Raw genomic sequence first — 24206 nt, 5'->3', positions numbered from 1 at the left:
TCCAAAAAACAACATCAAGCTCAATTGTCCCATTTTGATTTTCTAAGCATAAGTTTTAATGTGCATTACCGGAAGAAATAAAAACATCGTTTTATGAAAATAAAAAAGAAAATTAAGAGAAGTAACATGGCATAATCATGCGTAGAACGGCAGTATATGTCAAAATTAGTTGAACTGAATTAGTTTTCCAATAAAATAATACTGAAAAATTTAATAAATAGAAGAAAAGGGTAGTAATGACCCAAAATACCATGTGCAAATTTTAGAACCTTGTTATAAAAAAATTGTAATGGGTTGTATCTAGGGCACGACCGCAGTTTTCGACGTAGAACTACGTAATAATATTATTCAATCTACTTGTATATCACTTCGGATATTATTTTAGCATGCATCGAAATTTTTGTAATATCTTTTTAGCTATTCAATTTTTTATAACGTCAGTACTCGACTCGACTCGAAAGAGTCTTTTCCATATCCGCACTAGCACTTGCATTGGTGTGCAAAGTATCAGAATTTGTTCGCTGTGAAAATAGTTATTAACGTTAACTTTATTTCACAAAAACGTGACCTGTTTTCTGATTTGGCACCCTTCCTGAAAGACGTAGTTCTACGTCAAAAAATCAAATAGTTTCGAGTACCTCGTATCCATGTTAGAATGTGGTTCCGGATTGCATCTCATCCTAGCCATCAATCCTATCCTAGGATATCAGTTAATATAAGAAACTGTGTTCCCACTTTTCCTCCATTTGATACATAAAATGTGTAAAAATTGCAGATTTTTGAACAATGAAAAAACTCAATTCAAATGCAATTATTCCAAACAATCACAGTCCTTCGTCAAACTCTCGTTTGTGTCGCTAGGCTCAGACCCATCTACATTACATTATTCTTATTTCATTCTACATTATTTTTATTAATAGTTCGAAGATCTTCCAACACCTTTGTTGTACGTCATATTTTAATCAGACATCTTGATTTCGAGTTATGATTTTTTGAAAAAAAGTTTCCTGCATAAGCTCTTATGGAAAATCATTCGTAATGAAAATTGGTCATATGACAATAGAAAATGTGTTTTTGGGTGACTGCCACCATATGTATAAAATTTAAATAGAATTAGAGATGATCGGGTCAACGGCTGGTTGATTTAGGGTAGAATTGCTCAAAATCAACAACATCAGAAGAGATATTTTGGAAAAGTTAGAGATCACCAAAAATACCAAACATTTTTTGGAAAAAAAATTTGCTGACAAAAAAGTTATTTTAAAAATTAAAATTGATTTTTCTCAAAAACGTATTTTTTTAAATTCCCAAAAATATATATATATATATGACTAGCTTTTCGAACAATACCTTTTTCATGTTTTCTTTGAAAAAATACAACTTATCCTAATTTTGTTTAAAGTCAAGATAGCGATATAATGTATTCGACAAAGTTATAGATTTTGTTAAAATATAAACTTTTGTCGAAGGCACTTTCTACCTTTTAAGGTTTATGGAATACAAGTCATTTTTGTATGAAGACTCCTGATAAAAAATAATGTTTTGCTCGTAACATTTTTGTGTGAAAATTCTCACGTTTGACATGTTTCTAAATAGAGAAAAGTTAGCAGAGCATGTAAATTGCGATAATTTAAAGAAAAAAATGTTATGAATTAAACATTAATAGTATTTTTTCAAAGAAAAAAAATTAAAAAGTTGTTGTTTGAAAAACTTTTTCAATGTAAATGTGCCCATCGTCCGATGTTTGAAAAAGTTGTTGGAAATTTTAAGGGCTATTTATATCTATTTTTTCAGAATTTTTAAAGCAAATGTTTTCGAGAAAAATGGATTTTAATTTCCAAAATATTTTTTTTTCAATGAATTTTTTTTCGGAGAAATTCTTTGATAATTTTTAATGTTTTTTTAAAGAAAACCTGAAAAAGTAGTTGTTCGAAAAACTTTTTCCCTGAAAAAGTGCCCATCTTCCGATGTATGGACGACTTGTTGGAAATTGTAAGGGCTATTCATATATATATATATATATATATATATATATATATATATATATATATTTTTTTTTTTTTTTTTTGGGATTTTTGAAAAAAAAAACTTTTTGAGAAAAATGAATTTTAATTTTTAAAATGACTTTTTTGTCAGCGCAATTTTTTCCCAAAAAAATTTTGGTATTTTTTTGAGAAAATTTAAACAATTTCCTACATTTCGTCCTTTGACAAGAATTTTGTTGAAATCATAGTTTTAATTTATAAATTTTTGTAAAAAATTAAGAAAAAAAATTGTCTTTTTCCAAAAAGTCTAATTCTTTTTCGAATATTTCAAGTTGCTTAAATGACCCATGCCTTTACACCCACAACGTTTCACTACTATCTGAGATGGTGCTGCCAACTCCTAAGACGAGTTGGCATGAAATTCGTCTATTCTCCATCACAAAGCTTAACGCCTTGGAATCGTTAAACTTTCCATACATTTCCACGAAAGACGAAATATTTAGAAACATGTAACACGTAAAGGATATCGAACATTACACTTTGGTTCGCTAATTCAAGATGACATTGCCATCTGACGATCAGTAATGATTATCAGAAAGGATAAATGTCCGACTGGACGTCATGAATTTAATGTCCCCATCAAATTAGGTTGTCAGAAACCACAATATGCGTGAGGAATTACGGTTGTACAGACTTGTTCATTATATTCACTGTATTAATCTAACGTTTGATTCGGATTTAGATAATATATTGAAGTTCACCGGGTTTGTTAGTAAAGGTAACAACTTTATATTGGCAATGTTTTTTGACGTGTACGCCATTCAAAGTCTTTGGTTTCGTGCTCAGCTTGATTTGTCCTTTCATCATTGATAGACTGACACCTGAACAACGCCTGCAAACTGAGTAAATTTTTGTTTTTTTTTGTATTTTGAAAACCGTATGGTTCTGTTCGCGAAACTCATCGCAGAACATCACAAGAAAATTTTGTTCAACGTTCAGGCTCATTTCAACGTTCAAGCTAATTTTCCACATTTGGACAGTTAATGATGGCCATGCGTGATTGCAGATGCAGACGATTAATGCCTTGAATAGTATATTGAATATATTCAAATATATATTATATAGTCATCATGTTATTTTAATACAAATTGCAGAAAGCCGGTCATTACAAAACGTAATCGAAAATGGACTTCCCGATTTTGCTTTTTACGAGTCAACCGAGATATCCATATGTCGGAAATCATATCGAAAACAAAATGGCAATGAATTATCTTTCGAATGAGGCCAAATTCATGATAGTTCACACCAATTTGAAGTTCATATCCGCATAGACAAGGATTACGTTACAATCAAGCCTTTAAATTAAATTTCGGACACTTTTCTTTCAGTGAAGTTTATGAAATATTTCACTAATCAATGAAGTATTTCACTTACATGACAGCTGAAACCCTCCTCTTTATTTCGATGCCCAACATGTTTACATTCTCCTTCAGTTTGGTAAAATGGCGTCGAATCAAGCGGAAGTACGCAAACGCATTTTGCGCGAACGGCAGCAAAATCCAACACTGTCGGTACGCGATCTCGCCAAAAAGCTAAAACTGTCGAAGAGTACCGTGTTTAGTGTGTGTAAATCGTTTGACCAGCGCTTAACTGTGGATTGGAAGGTTGGAATATATCGAAAAGTATGCTCCCGACAGATGGACAGAAAAGGTGGTTGCCATTTTTGAGAAACATCCCAACCTTTCAGTTAGAAATGTGACTGGAAAAGTTGTAAAATCAAAATCATATGTACAAAAAGTGAAGCAGAGTCATGGACTGAAGGCGTACAAAGTGAAAAAGGTGCCCAATCGTGATGATTTCACTGCAAAAAGCCGTGCTAAGGTGCTCTACATCCAGTTTTTGCAAAAAATTTCATGCACCATAATGGACGATGAAACTTATGTTCTCGAAGACTACAAACAGCTTCCGGGTCTCGCTTTTTATACTGCAATGCGAAGGAATGCCGTAGCCCAGTGTTTCCGGACCAAGAAGCATTCTAAGTTTCCCAAAAAGTACTTGGTTTGACAGGCCATATGTAGTTGTGGCCGAAAATCCAAACCTTTCGTCTCTGCCGGTACTATAAACAAAGATGTCTACGAGAAGGAATGTCTCCAGAAGCTGTCGCTACCATTCATAAGAAGCCACGACTCTCCAGCGTTGTTTTGGCCATATTTGGACTCTTGTCACTATGCAAAATTCATCCTGGATCGGTATAATGCACAGGAGGTCAAATATGTGCCAAAAACAGCAACCAGAACTTCGCCCAGTGGGTAGGTACTGGGCTCTAATTAAGCGAAAACTGTTCGAAACTAAGAAGAAAGCGAATGGCATGATTTCAAGAGGAGATGGAAAAGCGCCGCCGTCAGCATATCTGAGGATACTGTACGGAACCTAATGGCAGATGTTCCCAAGAAAGTTCGTGAATTTAACAGACAACGTAATTAACATCGAAGTAATTTTTCCTTGTTTTAGATAAGTCTATTTTACTGAAATAAACAATCAGTTTTGTTGTGTTACGTGAATTTTTGTTTTACTGGCATCATCTTGGTGTAAACGTGGACAGGCTTTACTATGAAAAAAAAAACGCACCACGGTCACACTTTACCACCTTCCACAACCAGCCTGGTTACTGCTCTTATGTATTTTCAAGGTCGGATTAGAGAGCCCATGCGTTTTGCAACATTCTCATCATCCGCAGTGCACTCTGCATTTAATTTTTAAGAATCTTAGGTTTTCATTTTCAGAATCTGAAGTAACAAAATTTTGGTAAGATTTTTTTGTTTTTAGTTTTAATAGTTGTTCATTGGGGGCATCTATTGTTTCAATAAAACTTGCCTAGTTCTAATAAGTTTTTTTGTTTCAATGACACTTTTGCATAGTGCTTTGAAAATGTATATTAGCATATTAAAAATGTCCCAACATTGTTCTTAAGATACACCAGATATCAGATATGTTGCGTGACCTAGTTGTGTCCCAATGATTTGATTTCGTCTCAACTGTTGAGTGACACGTCTTCGCAGGTTCAATCTTCGTTACACGCGAGTCTCCGATGCCGGCACTAGCAGCACTACCAACTGTGAAACAATACCGCATTAGTAACTACGTTCTGTCGCTAAATGTGAATCGATCTAGAGTATCAACTATTCTGTGACTAATTAAGTATGTATAAGACTTGTTAGAAGGGTCGAAAAACCTACGAAAGGTGTGTTCAAATGGATGGCTATTCGAGCGTTGAAACTATGGACTTACAGGTAGAAGAAACTCAACGACGCTAACTTTTTTTTGTTTGTTTTGATAATTCATCGATTAGCAAACGATTCTAGTCGTGGTCGGGTTGACCAGTAGACCTTCGATACTGGTCATTCTATCTATCAGAAAACGATATTTTAGTAAACAAAAAAATTAAACTTTTCTTGGTGTCATGTATTATCATGTTCTCGCTCGTTCGGGGTATGGCTGATCTGCTTGCTCGGATACTTACTTGCAAGCCTGGAACCGGTGCAAATTGATTTCCTGAAAATGATTCCTTTTTTCATTCTCTCGAGAAAATAAACGCTATAAACTGTGTGTCATAAAATGAAGAAGGTTAGTGAACGGAAAATTACAACATTTAGCACGTTTGAGAGTATTTTTGGATGATTGGCTAGATTTTTCTCAGATTCGAATGGGTTAAAACTGAACACAAAATTTGAGGGAGCGATAGAGACAGAGCGAACATTGATCGACTTTTGTTTGACAGAATTTTGTGCGCGTGTGTGTTGGTGTGTGGGAAAACGAACAAAATTGTTTTATTTCACTACGACAAGCAAATAGCGGGAAGATTTTGATTTGTTTTTTTTCGGGAATTAAACTAAAACCAAATATCAGAAGGATGAACATGAACGGGAAAAGCGCTAAAGGCGGCACGAGAAAACATTTATTCGTTGGAAACGGGGTGGGAAAATATATAAATTTTGGGTGTTTGTTTCCGAAAAAAAGAACTCAAGCTGCGATAGAGAGGTAGGAATAGAGACATCAACTGTTCGCTGACGTTTTGCTTGTGATAGTAAGAAAAATTTAAAATTTTTCCGTCAGTGGTACAAATACAACAGCAAAAAAATCATAGACTCCCGCAAATCGGAAGGAAAAAGTCGAATCAGTTCGTCCAATTTAGAGTTTCGCATTTTTTTTTTGTTTATTATATTTATTTTTTCATAGCCTAATCGAATTTTGATCAGAATTTAGCTCATCGGATATAGAAAAAGACACGGATATCGGAGAAAATCAAAGTTCAAAATGATTAGAGAAAAAAAAGGAGATTTTTTTTCAGAGAGTTAGTAAAAATTTAAATTTTCTTACCATCAGGTAAAGTCCCCAGCGACCACATTAAATCTAAAATGCAGAAAACAAAAAGAAAACTACGTTTAGATTCACTTTTTCGTTGTTGGCCTAATGTTTTAGGATGTCCAATTGTTTGGTTCATTGTGGGATTTGTTTCTAATGGGAACATAAAGGGTAGGAAGGATAGGGCCGTATGAAGAGGAGGGTTCCGAAACTAATGCGGATATTGAAAGGCGGACATCGAGTAATGAAGAGATAAAAAACGGGAACTTAACGAAACATAAACATCGTTAATAACGAAGCAAACATTGAAGAACAACGAAAGTCATATCGAAAAAGTAGCTTCTAAGCAAATGCTGATGTTGACGCTGTGTTCCTTTCATGGCCACTACGGTTCGGTTCGTTCGATTCGGAGTTCGATGAGGTCCGGTTTAGTGAAAACCGGGAAGATAAAACCACACACCACAAAGACGAAAAACAGTTCCGGAGTCGCTACCCGAAATCGCAAACCACAACTCAAAGGAAAATTTATCTATAAACTACTAATATAAAACAGTGTCTAATAACTGGAGAGATCTATAAACTACTATAGTGTATAAATATGATTTTTGACATTGGTATAAATGTATCACACTAGAGCTAGGATGAGTATATAAAGGTCTATTTCGGCTTTGATTTGGCTTCCGTGTTTTTGTTGTAAAACTGCTCTATATCTAACTCAAACACTCACACTCAAACGCACACACAATAGTAAGGAGTGGTTTCCATCCCTTCCGGGAGAGACAGAAACTACTAATCGGAAGCACATTATCACACGGCTACTATCACTTCGGTATCGCGTATTTTTCGTTGAATAATATCACTAATCAGTGGACTGGAAGCTGAGAGCGATTTCGTTACATTAATGATTCCGCTTCCAGTTCACTGTGAATGGCTAATCTAGGCTAATCGTCAGTTAGTAACAGAAAAGAAAGAGCACTTCATATCTATCACGAGAAAACGATAACGAAACTGGAAAACAGTAACGGTAGGAACGAAGAAAAACTCCTACGAGATAAAACCGCACTCGAAAACTTCATCTCTTGCTTGCTGCTCGGTTCCTGGTCTAATAAAAAGCAATGTTCAAAAGAGTCTCATTCTCTATACATTGATGTAGCTAACCGTCTATGACTTATAGATATAGAATATATAAATATATGACTATAAAAAAACAGAATGGTCGTCTCGGGATGTGAATCTATCTTGTCCCCTATTAGAAGACGAGAGCAACACTGAAAACGAACTTTAAAACACTATTTACTATAAACTAGTTGTAAAACTACACTCTAACTTGCTGCTTCCTGCGCGTTCATCAAGAAAAATATGAATCAATCTCTTACGTTTTCCAACCATTCGTCATCCGTCTTCATCATCAACTCTATTTCTCATCGAGCTGGCATTCCGCGTATGATCGATTCTAATCAAGTTGAAACTATTGCTAATTTGTGTGACATTTCGATTACATTCGGGAAGTTTTTACGTTGGATTGCAGCATAATATTCCTTCTTTTTTTTTTGCTTTTGTTGGTTTGTTTGTTTGTCAATTACGCTCACGATTGTGTGCTTATGTGATTACGTTATTAGGTTTGGTTACACTTCAATAAACATAAATATACAACTTTTCAACCGTTGCATTCTTTGTCTGTCCGCATTTTCCACACAGCAGGAGAGCCGGCATTACACAATGTTGCGACCGTTAAAATCCCCACACCTTTGTTTGGCGAGTGGTATCAATTTAAATATTTTAATGTTATCACATTTTAAAGCTAGGAAATTTTAATTCGCTGCTATGCTTTTAATTACCCCCCACAGCACATGTAGGGAATGATGCGTTGTTGTGTATTTTCATCTCATTGCACGCCACTCGTAATACTACACACACCTGCACTCTTGAAACATACGCACGCACAAACAAAAAATCATAACAACAACATGGAATCACACAGCGAACGAGAAAAACACGGTCAACCCTATTTATGTGATTACAGTTTTTTTTTCGTCCACAACACATCGCACAAAACAAACCGTGATTACAGAACCTGTCCCTCCGCTTTCCCGATGAAAACTATTATTGGAATGGGCCCGGGCGTGGTTTGGATATCAGTTAATTTAAGTAACTAATTTCGCACATGCTGCAGATGATACCGATCCATTTCCATTAGTGTCAGCTCGGCTGTCGGCTGTGTTCTGTGGGATGCCACCGGGGGTGACCAATGGTCAGCCCCGGAAACCCACGGGGACTGAGTGTGACTTAGCATTTTACAACTTTACGCCTCGCTCCCTCTCACTAATGGAGACAAATGAATGTATGGGAAATATGACAAGAATCGAACAGTGGAACAGAACACGTTTTGAAGTTTTGCTATGATTCTGATTTGCTTGTTTTATTTTTGTCCCGTTAGGATGGTCTTCCCTGCCAAGTAGAGTTGTTAGGGATCTCTTTTGAATCATTTGTTTCCTCGAATATTAACCAAGTCCAAAATGTATATACAGTCTGTCATGTGCATTTATTGCGAAGGCTACAACTTTTGCCATATAAAATGCCCATTTCCTATTATTTGATTTTAAAATGTACCTATTTTGGTTTGAAATTCGTTACATCTGGATAGATTTTTGATCTGTTATGAGCAAATTGATGCTATATATGTCAAGACCGAAGTGGTTATTTAAAAATTATATCTCTAGATTTTTCATATTCTTAAGAAATAATTACTAATTTGAGAACTTTGATTAAGTGAGTAAACTTGGCATCATTTTCTAATCAAATTTCAACAAAACAAATAGACATTCAGTCAATATCGAGAACTAGTGACAGCAGTTTTTGAAAAGTACAACAATAGTACATTCTACTAAAGTATTAATCACTCTTATAGCAATACCGTATTTTATAATTTACACAGTATCTTGGATGTTTCGAATAAGAATTTGAATTAATAAGGGCAATCGGGATCGATTTTCAGACCTCATTCACTCCCAATATCTGTTTTCGTTTATTTTCGACTCCTGGGAAATCATTATCGACCACTTTGTGAATCTCTGATCTAGACTCAGCAGATTTATTTACTTTAACTTTACGGAGGAAAAATGACAAAATTTGAATGTAGAAACTAAACAATTATCCTATTATGTATTATGTTACGTAAATAATTATGTTTTCTCATCAGGCAATCCACAATTCACTCGAAAGCGTGGACGATAAATTCATTGATTTGTCTACAATTGAGAGCAAAGATGATGTTCATGGCTACTGGTGAAAAATATTGCCGATTAAATATCTGGTAGCACATAGGCATTTCCACTTTGCGTAAGCTTACACTTATACGCGTCATGTTCATTGATTTTGTCGTATTACTCAACGTTAGTCGAACAACTTTTCTTACAATCAATTTCCAATAAAAACAAATTTCCATGAAAACAAAATTGAAAAAAAACATTTCGGATAACATTTTGGTAAATAAGAACATTCATTTTTTTAGGAGATGTATTTTTCAACGTCAACATTTCAAGTGTTTTTTTTTTGTTTTTTTTTGTAAAATTAGGTGAACTGATTATTCCTGCCATTGCACAATGGTCCAGGAGATGTATTTAAGTGGAAATTAGCATTTAGAGCTCGACAGTTATTCTCTAGACAAAAACTGTCTTCGACAAAGTTGTTACATATAATAGAGCGTTCATTTTCATGTTATCAAAAATAGGGTAACCAAAATTGTCGTTGAAATAGAAAATATAACTTTCTTATATTTATAAATAAAGGTAAACATGGTTCGACAATGTTGTAGTCCCAGTTATTTGAGACATCTTTGTAGAACAAAGTTTTTTTTTCTATCTCTTGAAATAACCGGTATAGCGCCTTTTTTCCAAGTTGCGTTAGGGTCACCATCTAAAAAACTGTTTTTTGCTCTAACATTTATATTTCAAATTCCAAATACAAACTGTCTTGGAAAGACTTTTAGAGCTTACTAATACAAACATTTTGCGATGCAGAACTTGTCAATATCTCCACTCAATTCAAAGTTATTGTTATTTCTTTCCAAAACATACGCTCTCTTCAATTGCTTGCCATTCTTTCTGGGGCAAACATAATAAATGTTTACTGACGGAATTTGAGAGAACAAATGTCACTCTACATAATATGTGATTTTCAAAGACATGTTATTTTTTGTATTTGAGTAAATTGAAATTGAAATCATGAGTTTTTAGGTGAAAACTCAACAATAGCTTTGAGCAGGATTAAGATATTGACAAATTCTGCATCGCAAAGTGTTGGTATTGATAAGCTCTAAAAGTCGTACCCAGACAATTTTGATGTAGAATTTGAAATTTAAAAGTCAGAGTAAAAAAAACGGGTTTTTAATGGTTACCATAATGAAACTTAGTCAAAAACAATTTTGAGGGAGATATTTATTCTTTAGACAAAAACTGTCTTCGACAAAGTTGTTACATATGTTAGAGCGCTTATTTTCATGTTATCAAAAATAGGGTGACCAGAATTGCCGATGAAATAAAAGAATGTAACTTTATAATCTTTATAGATAGAGATAAATATAGTTCGACAATGTTGTAGTACCAGTCATTTGAGACATCTTTGTAGAACAAAGTTTTTTTCTGTCTCTTGAAATAACCGATGTAGCGACGTTTTCCTAAGATGCATTAGGGTGACCATGAAAAAGCGTTTTTTTTGCTCTAACTTTTAAATTTCAAATTCCACATCAAAATTGTCTTCGTACGACTTTCAGAGTTTATCAAGACCAACAACTTGTCAATATCTTAATCCTACTCATAGTTATTGATATTTTTTGACCAAAAAGCTCATGTTTTCAATTTTATTTTACTCAAACACGAAAAATCACATAATTGTGAAAATCACACATTATATAAAGGGTGTGTCACATCAAATTGCATCACGGAAAAAAAGAAGTAGAAATTTAATTTTTAGGAATTATATCTTCAGCTTTCGCTTATAATCAGATAAGAGTGTATAGATCACGTTTGCCATGCTTCACTGTCATTTTTACGTAAATTTTGAAAAATGTCGTCGAACGAAAAAGAGCGTCGTGAATTAATCCTGTGCACTCATTTCGAGAATCCGGAGTTGTCACATCGGGACATCGGTAAGATGCTGGGAATCGTCCAATCCACGGTCAGCAGAGTACTAAAACGATACTTCGAGAACCTAACCATCGACCGGAAGGTGAAGAACGGCAATAATGGATGCTCCGTCAGTGAAAAAGATCACAAGCGCGTAGTTAAGCAGTTTAGACGTGATCCGAGAAGTTCGGTCCGGGATGTCGCCAATAAGTTGAATTTGTCAAGTTCATTCGTCCTGCGGACCAAGCAGCGGGAGGGCCTGCGTACATACAAGGTTCAGAAGGCTCCTAACCGCGACGAAAGGCAAAACATGGTGGGGAAGACGCGAGACCGGAAGCTGTACACCGAAATGCTGACGAAGCCGCATTGCCTGGTAATGGACGACGAAACCTACGTCAAAGCGGACTTTCGTCAGCGGCCGGGCCTGTTGTTCTTCTCCGCAGAGGACAAATTCAGCGTTCCGGAGGAGATTCGCAAGCAGAAACTATCCAAGTTTGCCAAAAAGTACATGGTGTGGCAAGCGATCTGCTCTTGCGGAAAGCGGAGCGCCCCCTTCGTGATGACCGGCACGGTAAGCGGGCAGGTTTACCTTAAGGAGTGCCTACAGAAGCGCTTACTACCACTATTGAAGCAGCACGAGGGCCCGACCATCTTCTGGCCGGATCTCGCTTCGTGCCACTATTCAAAGGACGTGTTGGAGTGGTACGAAACCAACGGGGTCACCTTCGTGCCAAAGGAAATGAACCCGCCCAACGCGCCGGAGCTTCGCCCAATAGAGAAATATTGGGCGATTATGAAGCAGGCCCTCCGGAAGAACCCAAAAGTTGTCAAATCGGAGGCGGACTTCAAGAGAAAATGGATTTCTGTTCAAAAAAAAAAACTACAACCTGACGTTGTACAGAACCTTATGGACGGGGTAAAGAGAAAGGTGCGAACATACGGGCTTGGGCTCGAAGTATGAATAAAAAGAAAATGCCAAAAGTTGTTTAATAGTTTTTATTTTACTGTCTAAAATTTTCAAAAGGATCGGTCTACTGGGCGAATTTCTACAGCGTTTTTTCCGTGATGCAATTTGATGTGACACACCCTTTAGAGTGAAATATGCTCTTTCAAATGCCATCAATAAACTTTGTTTATGTTTGCCCCAGAAAGAATGACAAACAATTGCAGAGAGCGTATTTTTTCGGAAGAAATATCAATAACTTTGAGTGAAGTTGAGATGTTGACAAGTTCTGCATCGCAAAATGTATGTATTAGTACGCTGTAAAAGTCTTTCCAAGGCAGTATGTATGTAGAATTTGAAATATAAATGTTGGAGCAAAAACAGTTTTTTTTAATGACCTTTTTTAATGACCTTAACGCAACTTAGAAAAAAGGCGCTATACTGGTTATTTCAAGCGATAGAAAACAAACTTTGTTCTACAAAGATATCTCAAATAACTGGTATTACAACATTGTCGAACCATGTTTACCTCTATCTATAACGATAAGAAAGTTATATTTTTTATTTCAACGACAATTTTGGTCACCCTATTTTTGATAATATAAAAATGAGCTACTTTGTCGAAGACAGTTTTTGTCTAGAGTATAACTGTCGAGCTCTGAATGCTAATTTCCACTTAAATGCATCTCTTGGACCATTGTGCACAAACGTTTTTCTAAATTTTTTATCAACAGTGAAAAAACTGTTAACGTTTTTTCTAGAAGCTCGATCCATCGAATTAGGTTAGATGATTCAAAGCAATGTTTTGGAAAATGGAAAATTATTCGATAAATTAGCAGAAGACATAATATATCTCAGAAACACAAAAAAACTACTTTCTGAATATTTAATATTTTATATAGAAAGTATGGGATTTCTGAAAATTGAATAAATGGCATAATTCTCTTTGGTCTCGATATCTCAAAAAACACAAAAAATCTAAAATACGAAGGTACGACTGAATGTAGACATTTAGAGTGCAGTTTTGTATTAATATTAGTAAGTTAACCTAAATACGTTAACCGTTAATACATTCATACCAACGCGTTTTCAGACTATCTTCATGAAGGATTGTCGACTTAAGATTGAATAAAAACACGGGTTCAAAATTGACCGAATGGCCGAAAAAATATAGCAAAATCGGAGCTAAATGACATTTTTATTATGGAATTGCTGAAATTAGTCAAGTTGAAACTAATCTCTCAAAAAGGACAAACAAGGATATTATTAATTTGTTTTCGAGGTTATTGATTAGAGGAGTAAAATCAAATAATGTTGTGGACCAATTTGAGAATCTTACCAGGAATGATTGATAGTGTAATCACCGCTTTCACAGATGTATATTTACGGTAAAATACCACCACCATTTCCTCTGCCACAATATGTCAATCCACTAACCCATCAGTGGTTACACCTCGAATCCCAGCTAACTTATGGAGGGTAAAAAAGTAAAAACAAAAAAGAACCCGTTTCCATGTTTTTCCTGTCCACGCGGAACAAATCCCTTTTCCGCACCACTTGTCGAAGAATAGTTATAATTACTTGTTTCGTTACTTTTCAACCGCCAATAGCGCGGCTCCACCTACTCTAGGGGAAAGTTCTAACAAGCTCGAAGCAGTCCACTTCCTGCCCAGTTCCTGTTCTGTTTCACGGTGGGTGGAGGGGGGTCTGACGAAGGTGGAGGAAGCTTTTAAAATCTCGAAAAAGTGATTAAAACAAAACGGCCCCGCGTTAGAACTGGCAAGTAATGGACTACTTGGGAACGGGAAAAATTTCTGCCAGCTTTGCGCTCCCCGGGAAAGTTACTTCGCTTTTACTTAGCGTGTAACTTCGGTGCTTACGGTTTCAAACTTTTTACCCACCGGAATACACAAAAAAACTGCATTCACTACTTGTGGAATTACTCGAGCCAATGGATGCCATTTTTTTGCGAATTTCACGCTCAAAATACAACAGGTTTGAGTATACCGAGTGACAATAATGTTCAGAAACGGAAAAATGAAATGCAATATCAAATCGCGGATTTGTGTAGTAAATGGGACTAACAGAGTCTGTAATCACTTATGCGTCGAACATTCATTCATCCACTCGCTCATTACGGTCGCATACCTTTTCAGACGATGGAAGGTTCCTTGAATTTGATTCCACTCCCAAATGAAGTCGCATTTCCTCATTTCAGCTTCAATATGTTTTGAGATTCGTACGCTATGCTTAATACTAACACATTATGATACAGATTAGATATGATGCCGTGATCGTTCAGAGCACCGTCAATTCCTGTGCCACCGTTTGTCCGTTTTCTGATCTTACAGATTTTTCGCACAGCTACACGTCTCTCTCGCACAACTACCGTTATTTTGTTTTTATACATTTATAATATTGACTTTCTGTGCCAACAACAGAGCAAACAAAACGGAAAAGCGAGAGGAAAACTCGTAGAAAACATAACAGTTGCTTACTTAGTCTGCTTCGCGCTCAAAGCTTCGCGCAAAACGCTATGTTTCGCCAGTGCGAAACTTGTGTTGGTTTTATTTTTCTTTAATCTTTTTTTTTAATTTATGTATTTGCACACTCGCTCGTAGCGCACGGTTTTTATGCTGCTACTGCTTTATGCTCGTCGCGCTTTGTGTGCTATCTGTTCGCCTTCTCGCCTCCGCAGAATCGCATAATTGTGCGTGCGTGTGTTTGTGCTGCTGTCCTAATCTCCAACTTCTTTCGCTTGTTCCTTTTTTTTTTTGGAAATCGTCCACAGTAATGAGACACTGAATGATATTAGTGCTGGTTCTTTCCGCCAATCTTCCCTCTCCGGCATGGGGTAGGGTGGGGGTGCTTGTACACATCCACCCACCATCCGCGTCGATTGATGGCTGATGGCGGGTGGACACGTCACTCCGTCGACACCACTTCATCCTCCCACCCCACCCCATCGAGCGGAGGCGAAAAGATCAGCCAAAGATAAATCTTCCTCTAAATCAATAAAATTTAATTAGTTAATTTGTGTGTGTTTTTCTTTCGGAAACGCATTTTACTGCGCCCTATTCGACTGGTTTGGGTTTATTTGGCTAATGTGCTATACTTTTTGTTTTTATTTTTATTGCTTTCCGCTGTTTTGCGTCTCTCTTTCTTGCCGAAAGGAACTTTTCTTAGCGGCACAGATTGTGTGTCGCTAATTCTGTTTTACTTTCGTCTTAGCGCCAACCTTTGTGACATCAACCACCAGCCACAGTTTTGCCCGCCCTCGGAGATGCTGAGAGTGAGGGAGTGCGTGGGTGGATGCGAGGGGAAATTTAATACATTTCACCAGGAATACGACGGTCGGGTGATGGTGATGCCTTCGGGGCGGCGAAAACTTTACCCGCATTTCGTTGATTTTTATTGCAGAAGCTGTTTATCTTTCAGTGCTCTCAAACTGACTGCTGCCGAAGTCGTACGAAGATGATGATGGTCCAGCAGGATCGCAGGGGACAAATGATTAACCAGGGGGGAGAGCAGGGATCGAGACCTCTGTGTCCGATAGGGAGAGGGGAAAAATAAGAAAATTGAAGGACTACCAATTGGTGGTTTATGCAGAAGTATCTCAGCCATTGTGTGGGAGAGCAAAGGGGATGGGAAAAATGATTAAAAAAGTTTTCCACTTCACCGATTCATCAGCGACGGCAACCGTCAGACGTTGAGGGGGGAAGATAAGGATCATTGAATTCGACCTGATTCCGCTTTTCTTTTCTTGTGGGAAAGTACTTTTCGAAACACAGCACATTGTAAACAGCGTTCTTTCTATCCTACGCATTAACTGCGAAAGCTAATACTGTTGTAAAAATGTTATAAAACTGTACTACCAATAGTTAATGTCAGAGGACAAAATGGGACTACTGCTACTCTTCCGATAGGTTTTTTTTTTGTAATGCGGTTGTCAGCATTCATCTATTTTTGTATCGGGATAAAATCTACATTGTATACTCATCCTTTTTTTTATCTCAAAACTACTTGGCGTTGCAGTCTTTCCAGTTACAAGATTTGTTCAATAAATTGGTTCTGTGCTCCGTAATTACAACGTAAGAAATTACTCTCGAGAAAAGAAAAACTCAACAACACTATCTACTGTAAACTAGGGACTCTGATCTAAGTGGAACTAGTTTATGGCCACCGAGGCGACGTTTACTGGGGCCGCTGAACCTGAATGATGGTGGTGGTTGGTGGTCAGAGACCGAGAGCGGCCGCCTGCAGCGGATAGAGAGCGGACAGATCAAGTCCTTGAGCTCCCAGCAAGTCCGCGATGGGATAGGTGAGAGTGGCCGTAGCCCGGGGTTGGTTGTGCATGACTGGGTGGTGGGGCCGGAGGGAAGCTGCGGCTGCGTTGGCCGCAATCAGCCGCTTGTAGGTCAGATCCAGCAGCGAGGAGTGGGCATTTTGGGCCGCGTACTGGATCAGCGAGGGTGATCCGGCGGCCGCGGAGAAGGGCAAAATGTGGGTGGTGGTTGAGGCTGCGGCGGCGGCAGCGGCAGCAGCGGCCGCTGCCTGCTGACTCGTGATCGTAGCGGGCAATTGATAAGGAGCATAGCGTAACGAAGCTGCTGCGGCCGCGGCGGCAGCTCCATGTGCGGCGACGGCGGACGCACCCGACGGACCCGCCCCGATGCCAGTGACACCTCCGGTGGACAGGGCGCTAGCAGCAGTGGCCGCAGCGGACGGACCGGCACCACTATATACTACCAACTCACCGTATGTCCCACGTCCAGCGGTGCGCGTTTTCGCCAGGTTCGCTGGAAGCATCACTTCTTTGGGCTGGGCTTTTTTACATTCGACCTGTGGGGAGAGAGAGAGGAATTGTAAACAATACAATGAATTTTCAACTAAATTCGATGAACATATTCTAGTGAAAACTAATTACAAATTGGCAATTATCGGATCTAAACCTCCCGGAAATTTATTTTCAGAAATCGAAGTCAATCACTTTGGAGACCCAGCAATATTCAGATTTGACTTTTTTTTTTGAAATTTGACTTAGATATTTGACATAGAAATTTGACATTTTAAAGCACTGAGCATTTATTGAGTTATGTTCTCAGATTTGCCTACATTTGCGATGGAGAAAAATGCTTTACGACATCGCACCCTCAAATTCATCATAATCTCTTCATCTTTGCTTCAGAAACAGGTTTTTTTTCATTAAAGTGTTAGGGAAGAGTAGGCCTATCGAGAGGATAGGTTTTTAGAGGCACAAATTTCTCAGGACCGTCGACTGAGTGTCAAGTCAATTGGAGAATAAAACGAGACTAGATAAAATGCAATTGATTTAATTTTTTCATTCGTTTGCAAACGCGAACAATAAATAAATGCATGGAAATGTTTGTGGAGAAGAATTGGAATGATTTGGGACGTGAGCAGTCTCTGTCAGATTGTCAAGTCTCTGCACTGTTTAGTTTATGCATGTTTAAAGATTCGAGAAACTAAATGATAATGTTGAATTGGAGCTCAAAAATGACTGAATAAAGAACTGTAAATTAAGGAAGATGACTGAAACTGTTTCTTGGGCTTTTGTGTCTTTGATGTAATTTTCGATAAAACTGAAAATAGTGGCTGACCACAGAAAACACTCCTTGCTAAGAGCTAATTACGTCACCAATTTTTAGAGTGAACTGAATATAAATTTATTTGCTTTTTTATCTTTTTATTGATTTTGATATTGTTATTCTTTGAAAAAAATAAAAAAATTAAATTCAGAACCTTTTAAAATTTTCTATGAAAGACCATGTTTTCCCTCCAGTGTAATTTAACATGTGTATCGATGGAATGAACATGTACACGATTGAATCTGTACACGATTTATTACAGTTGAAAATGTTAATGAGTCTACAATCAAATAAACGAAAATGATAAAAAATAAGTGGCATAGGTGTGCTTCTAGAACAACTTAGTGATCGCAGTGTTCTATTTCATACAAGTTTTCCCCGAGAATGGATATTGAGAATAATTTGTATGAAACGCGGTGAGTTCCAACAAAATAATTATGGAAGCTTCACTATCAGAAATCTTCCAAAATCAACATTTGTCCGCAGAACAAACGCCATTGTAGCAACGTGGAAATCGTTTTAGAAGACACGTCACTAAAACTGATTTATGTATGAAATGAAATAAAGTAAATATGTTTTTTAACGTACAAATAATGTTTGACATAGAAATTTGACATTTTAAAGAACTGAGCATTTATTGAGTTATGTTCTCAGGTTTGCCTACATTTGCGATGGAGAAATATGCTTTACGACATCGCACCCTCAAATTAATCATGATCTCTTCATCTTTTCTTCAGAAACAAGTTTTTTTTTCATTAAAGTGTTATGGAAGAGTAGGCCTATCGAGAGTATAGGTTTTTAGAGGCACAAATTTCTCAAGACCATCGGCTGAGTGTCAAGTTAATTAGAGAATAAAACGAGACTGGATAATTTCAATTCGAATTCGAAAGAATTCCAAACCCTTTGAAATATTTTTCCACATATTTTCTGATTCAAGGTGAAATATCTGAGGGTTTTTTTTTCTCTGGGACTATCGTCACTATTTGAAGTGTTATCAAAGTATCGCAAGCCTCCATGAAACTGGTCTTCAGTAATTGGGCCTTATTCCCGTATCCACGTACACTTACGTTGCCACTACGCTTACATCTCACTTCACTTTGTTGTACTTATTCCCGTTTCGTGAAGTGTGAAAATAAACTTCGTGTATTAAGTGGAGTGGATACCAAAATGACCGTGTGTTCATTTCCAATGTCGTTTCTAAGAGAAACGTCAGTTGTATTTTGTTTTGTTTATCCTCGAGTTGTGTCGATACACCCAGAAAATGGATTACTAAAAAAAAAGCCTACAAATCTTTTGTAATTCAAACATTAGTAGAATGCAAGGCGCCTCTATATATACCAAGTGAAACAATCATATGAAATGCACTTTCAGCCATATTGGAATTGCTGTCGGTATTGTTTACAAACAGCATCAGAACGCTGCCGGCGGCTCTCTACAAACTGCTGCGACGCTTATTCGAACGATGCCTACTTTGTTCGGCTTTCGCGAATTTATGTGAAAAAGACGGGATGATTTTGTAGAATTTCATTCTCATCCAGTTCATCAACTACTCTATCCCCTATCCCCTTCTCATTGAAGTGATGATGTTGCTTCACCTGTTATACATTTATACGAGCACCTTGGTAGAATGTACATATTTTCTGTAAATATTACCAATCGTTTGTAAAATGAATGTCAGATGCAATACACATCCCTACCAACGAATGATTCATTTTACTTCGCGGTGTTAGTAACTTTTACGATTGTCATTACTGGCAACCGCGAAGAAAATGTAAATATAACATTATTAGTCTAATTACCGAGTTGATAATCGAGTTGAACGTCACTACTTTCCGATATTGATTTCTTCACAGAAGAAGGTCGAATTAACCCGAATTCGGGACAGGTAAGTAATATTCTTGAAAATCAATTCAATTTATGTTCTCTAATTAATATTGATACATATTGGATAGAAATGATTCGTCCTCGTCTGCTGCGGGAGAATTTGAAGACATTACTTCAATAATAAGGAATCTGGGTACTTCGAAACACAAAAACGAACCCTGTCGAGTCCTAGATTCATTTTTAAGCTATTGGATTTGGTCAAGGACAACTTCATAAACGCTTTGCAGATTGTGATCGGTGGTTCGATCAATTGGATGTTTTCCGGATTCGTCACGACAGAGGTTCCGTATCCACTGAGGCTGCGCGTCAAGTCAATATTGCAACGGGGCATAGAGCAGGCCTCACCTAATGCCGCCAGGGTTTCGTCAGCTTCGTGATATTTCCCGATTGTGTTTGGCTGAGAAGTAATTACACGCTGGTCCTGGGAGAGGATAATGGTGAGAATTGAGTAGTCTGGCGTAACTATTTGTAGTAATGATTGTGTATTTTTCCTAATTTGTAGCCGTGGATCAGACCCAATCGATGCAGGATCAGTTGACTATAGTTTAGATAGTTCTAATTAAATTAAATGAAAGAACTACATTTTTTCATCAATTAATGCGAAAGCACAACAATTCGGTAGATTTGCAGGAATTAGTTTTGGTATTTTCAGAAATTTTAGTCTTATTGACTTCAAAACTCCTCTAACCTTAATTGTAATTCAATTTTACTTCTCGCCAAATGTTAGGTTTTAATTATTTCGAACACTAGAGTTGTATTATTTGAACTTTTTCCTTTATAAAATACGAATTACTCAAATTACAACCTTTATTTCAATTCTATTTCGGTCACAAAAGGTTAATAAACAAAACCCGAGTGATGAAAACGTTTGCTCTTTTTATATGAGATATATATGAGGAGAGTGTATGATTATGATGAGCACGGGGAATCGCTCTGTTTACCCAAGCGAGAGCGTGAAGTGTAAACCAGAATAACATCGGTGGATGAACTTGGTGTATTCATAATGAATTCAACCAAATGTTTACAGTGGCGTGCAATCCGGAATAAGGTTGTACTCACTCCACATTGTTTTCACGTGTAGTGTATTCGGGAATAAGGCCCATTATCGGTTGAATATGGCCCTAATTTTGAAAGTGGTCCAAGTCATATATTTCTTGTTTTGAGATATTCAATGATGCAACTCATTATTAAAAAAATATTTTGATATTTTGCCACCTTTTATTCAGAATTTTATCAGTCTTGATTAATGAAAATTTATTACGAATTTCATACGAGAATGTAGTTTTCAAAGTTTTGATTGACTTAGGCCATTTTCAAAATCAACTAAATGTCATATAAATGACTTCAAGAATGAGAAATATGAGTTTTCTTTGAATCAAAAACTTTAATGGAATAACTCATGAACATTGATTAATGATTCTTAAATTGTAATTCATTGTTATCATTTTGAGTTTTCAAGATTTTTCAAATGTTACTGAAAACTGGAGGAGTGTATGCCAGTAAGCACATCCTATTTTCATGTTTTTTCTTCCGATTCTGGTCTAGTGGAGGTGTCTGAGAGAAGTAGCATACCGCTGCAAATATTTTCGTCGATGAAAAAGCATTCTACGTTAATTTTCTCGAGTGCTGGGAACAGATGAAAGTTGAAGGGTGTCTTATCTGGCGAATAGGTGAATATATCAAAAGTTCATTGGTTGATTCGACCAATTTCGCATTGACAATAATGCTGGCATAGGAATTTGCATCGGTGCAGAAGGTTTTTATAATAGTGCAGCGTGGACTCGATATGCGTTTGCACTCGAGCAATCGAACACCAACAAAATGAAAGAATAAAAAACTGCATGTCAATACGTTGTAGCGGTTTTTAAAATTGAGCAATTCTACGCAGAATTAAACAGCCGTTGTCTGTTTTTAAAAACTTTGTACATATGAAGGGAACTACACGAAATCACAATTTTCATTATCATATTTTCCGAAGAGCTGTTGGAAAATCAATGAACTTTTAAGAAAAGATGAAACTTAGAATACACCATTGAACAATCTTATTCAAAAATTAAATTTAATATCATAAATGATTATAACTGAAAACAATATGATTAAAGAAATATATAAAATTTAAATACTTTGGTAAATCATAACCATTTAAGAAAAAAGAAATATGCAAAATGGAATTTACGTTCAATTTTACATGGAAAACTGGCTGACTCTGTTTAATATTTTATCCTTTGACTAACCATTCTTGAGATATAACTAATTTTATATAATGAAAATAATCGTTTGTGGTAATCCGCTTTTTGTGTGTCGATTAGGCTCCATGAGGACCACAAGAAAAATTATCTCTTCTGCCAAGACCGATATCTTTTCTGCCAGCGCTAGTTTGGATGTGTATTTCATCAAGTAACTGAAATTATTCATGGAGAGAAAAACATATGAGCCAAGTTAAGTCAATTAATAATGTGAATCGATAGGAAAGGAACACTCTTATGCCAAAAATGTCTACTGTGTGATATGCAACAAAATTATCGTTAGATAAAAATAAACACGAATAAATTCGTCTCTGTTACAGCTGAATTGCTAAATGAGCCCATTAAAATAAAACGAATGGGGTGAAAAAAAAGTTATGTCAATTCAATTCAAGCACGTCTGAAGCTAAATAAGTTCTACGAGGATACCGAAGACCTATTCTATGGCCGTGTGATTTTTTTGTGTCTCTTTCGATCTTCTGTTTTAATTCCATTTATAATTATAACATTGATAGATACGAATAACATCTATTTTTCAATTTAATTTTCTATAAGCGTCTAATCACGATAATCAACAACTAATGCTGCGATTTTCCCGGAGGATGAAAGACAAAATCGTCCATTTTTAAATTTTAAAATAGTATTGATTGGTAATAGATAAAAATACAAATAAATCATACGTTAGAATGTTATGTTCAAAAATATTCTGCTAATGAAAAAAAATAATAAAAATCGAGTAAAATAGTAAAACCGTACAAAACAAATGATCTGACTTCCGATTGATGGTGTTGATTGCTCTGACCATTGAACGGAAGTGGCGGATTCTTCGGCTGGATCAATGTTGATAGCTCAGGAATCGGATAAATCTGGTATTTTGGTCTTGAGAAATACTTTTTTGATGTGGGTATGGATGTAGATGTAATATTGATAAATATATTCTTGAATGAAATTATGGTGCTGCATAGTATAATTTTTCAATTATTACTTCAAGTTTTTAGGAATTGTTACCCGAATCCGATTTACCCGATACTAAAAAAAATTTGCCTTATAATGAGTTTGCAAATTGTATTGTTTGTTGGAGATATTCATTCGTCGGTTAGTCTTAAAAAATAGTGTTTGAACTATAGAAGGACAAATGTAAGATGGCCTACGAGTCCAATAGCTTGAATACTGTCAATCGGCGATAACATAACATAATGGGATTAGAGCATTCACAAGGAAAACAATCACTTGAATACCATTTATCCGGGAAGTACATTAATCCAAATGTCAAATTATTCCGAACTATCAAAGAAAGAAAAATTCGAAAAAAGATCGCACTGTTTGTTAATAATCCTGATAACAAATTTATTTCATTTTATTTTATTTATACTTCAGTAACATAAGACTTACTGCCTTTTTTGGTTACAAACGAAAAAAATAAGTATACATGAAGTGCGCCACGAATTATTGAGACAAAAAAAAAATCTAAACTAGTTTACACCAGTTTATAACCATGTGAAAGAGAAGCTAATTTGTTAGGGAAGGAATAATTTTCTGGAATTATTGAGTTTTAATATTCACATTTGGCAAGTCGAACTTGAATATCTAGAACGAAACAAATGAAGGCGAAATAACAGCTAATGTTCAAAGAAGGGAGACACTTGTGAAATATTTTCGTTCCAATTTTCTTCACATTTTTATTTTCTTCTATAGAATTATTTGCTACATTATTTGCTTAATGGTTTTTTAGTCTTGAATAACAATACAGAGGAAGGAAAGGAGGAAATAACTATATGAATCAGCGAAGTCTTCCGCATGTATATATTTTTTTAAATTCGGCACTACAATTTTCCAATTTACTTATTTTTTGTTGTTGCTCACTGTTGCTCACATGTTGTATTGAAATACTCTTATTTGTTATCGAGATATTTGACAAACTCATATTCTGTTTTTTTTCCTATTCCATTCTATTCATGTTTCGGATAAATGGTATTTCGGTGAATTCTACGCAACTGTTTTTGGGAGCATTGAGGATGAAGTTTTGCTAAGAGAGAATGAACAAAATATTTTAATAA

General features: G+C 36.3%; 1 protein-coding gene across 5 annotated transcripts in view; it reads right to left on the bottom strand.

The window, feature by feature from the left end:
- The window catches only part of LOC129769306 (RNA-binding protein Musashi homolog Rbp6), a 1713766-nt gene that overhangs the window by 96424 nt on the left and 1593136 nt on the right, over positions 1 to 24206 (bottom strand). For 3 of the 5 annotated variants that reach the window (XM_055771465.1, XM_055771461.1, XM_055771463.1), the window contains 2 exons: positions 17171 to 17255; positions 6363 to 6395 (listed from right to left, as the gene is read on the bottom strand). In XM_055771465.1, the coding sequence (XP_055627440.1) occupies positions 6363 to 6395; positions 17171 to 17255 (118 nt within the window). The remainder of the gene's footprint in view (positions 1 to 6362; positions 6396 to 17170; positions 17256 to 24206) is intronic. The other 2 variants (XM_055771464.1, XM_055771462.1) reach the window with 1 other exon arrangement.

Source organism: Toxorhynchites rutilus, chromosome 2, assembly GCF_029784135.1.
Source record: "Toxorhynchites rutilus septentrionalis strain SRP chromosome 2, ASM2978413v1, whole genome shotgun sequence".
NCBI classification, from domain to species: Eukaryota; Metazoa; Arthropoda; class Insecta; order Diptera; family Culicidae; genus Toxorhynchites; species Toxorhynchites rutilus.
This window is presented reverse-complemented; position numbering and strand designations above follow the sequence as displayed.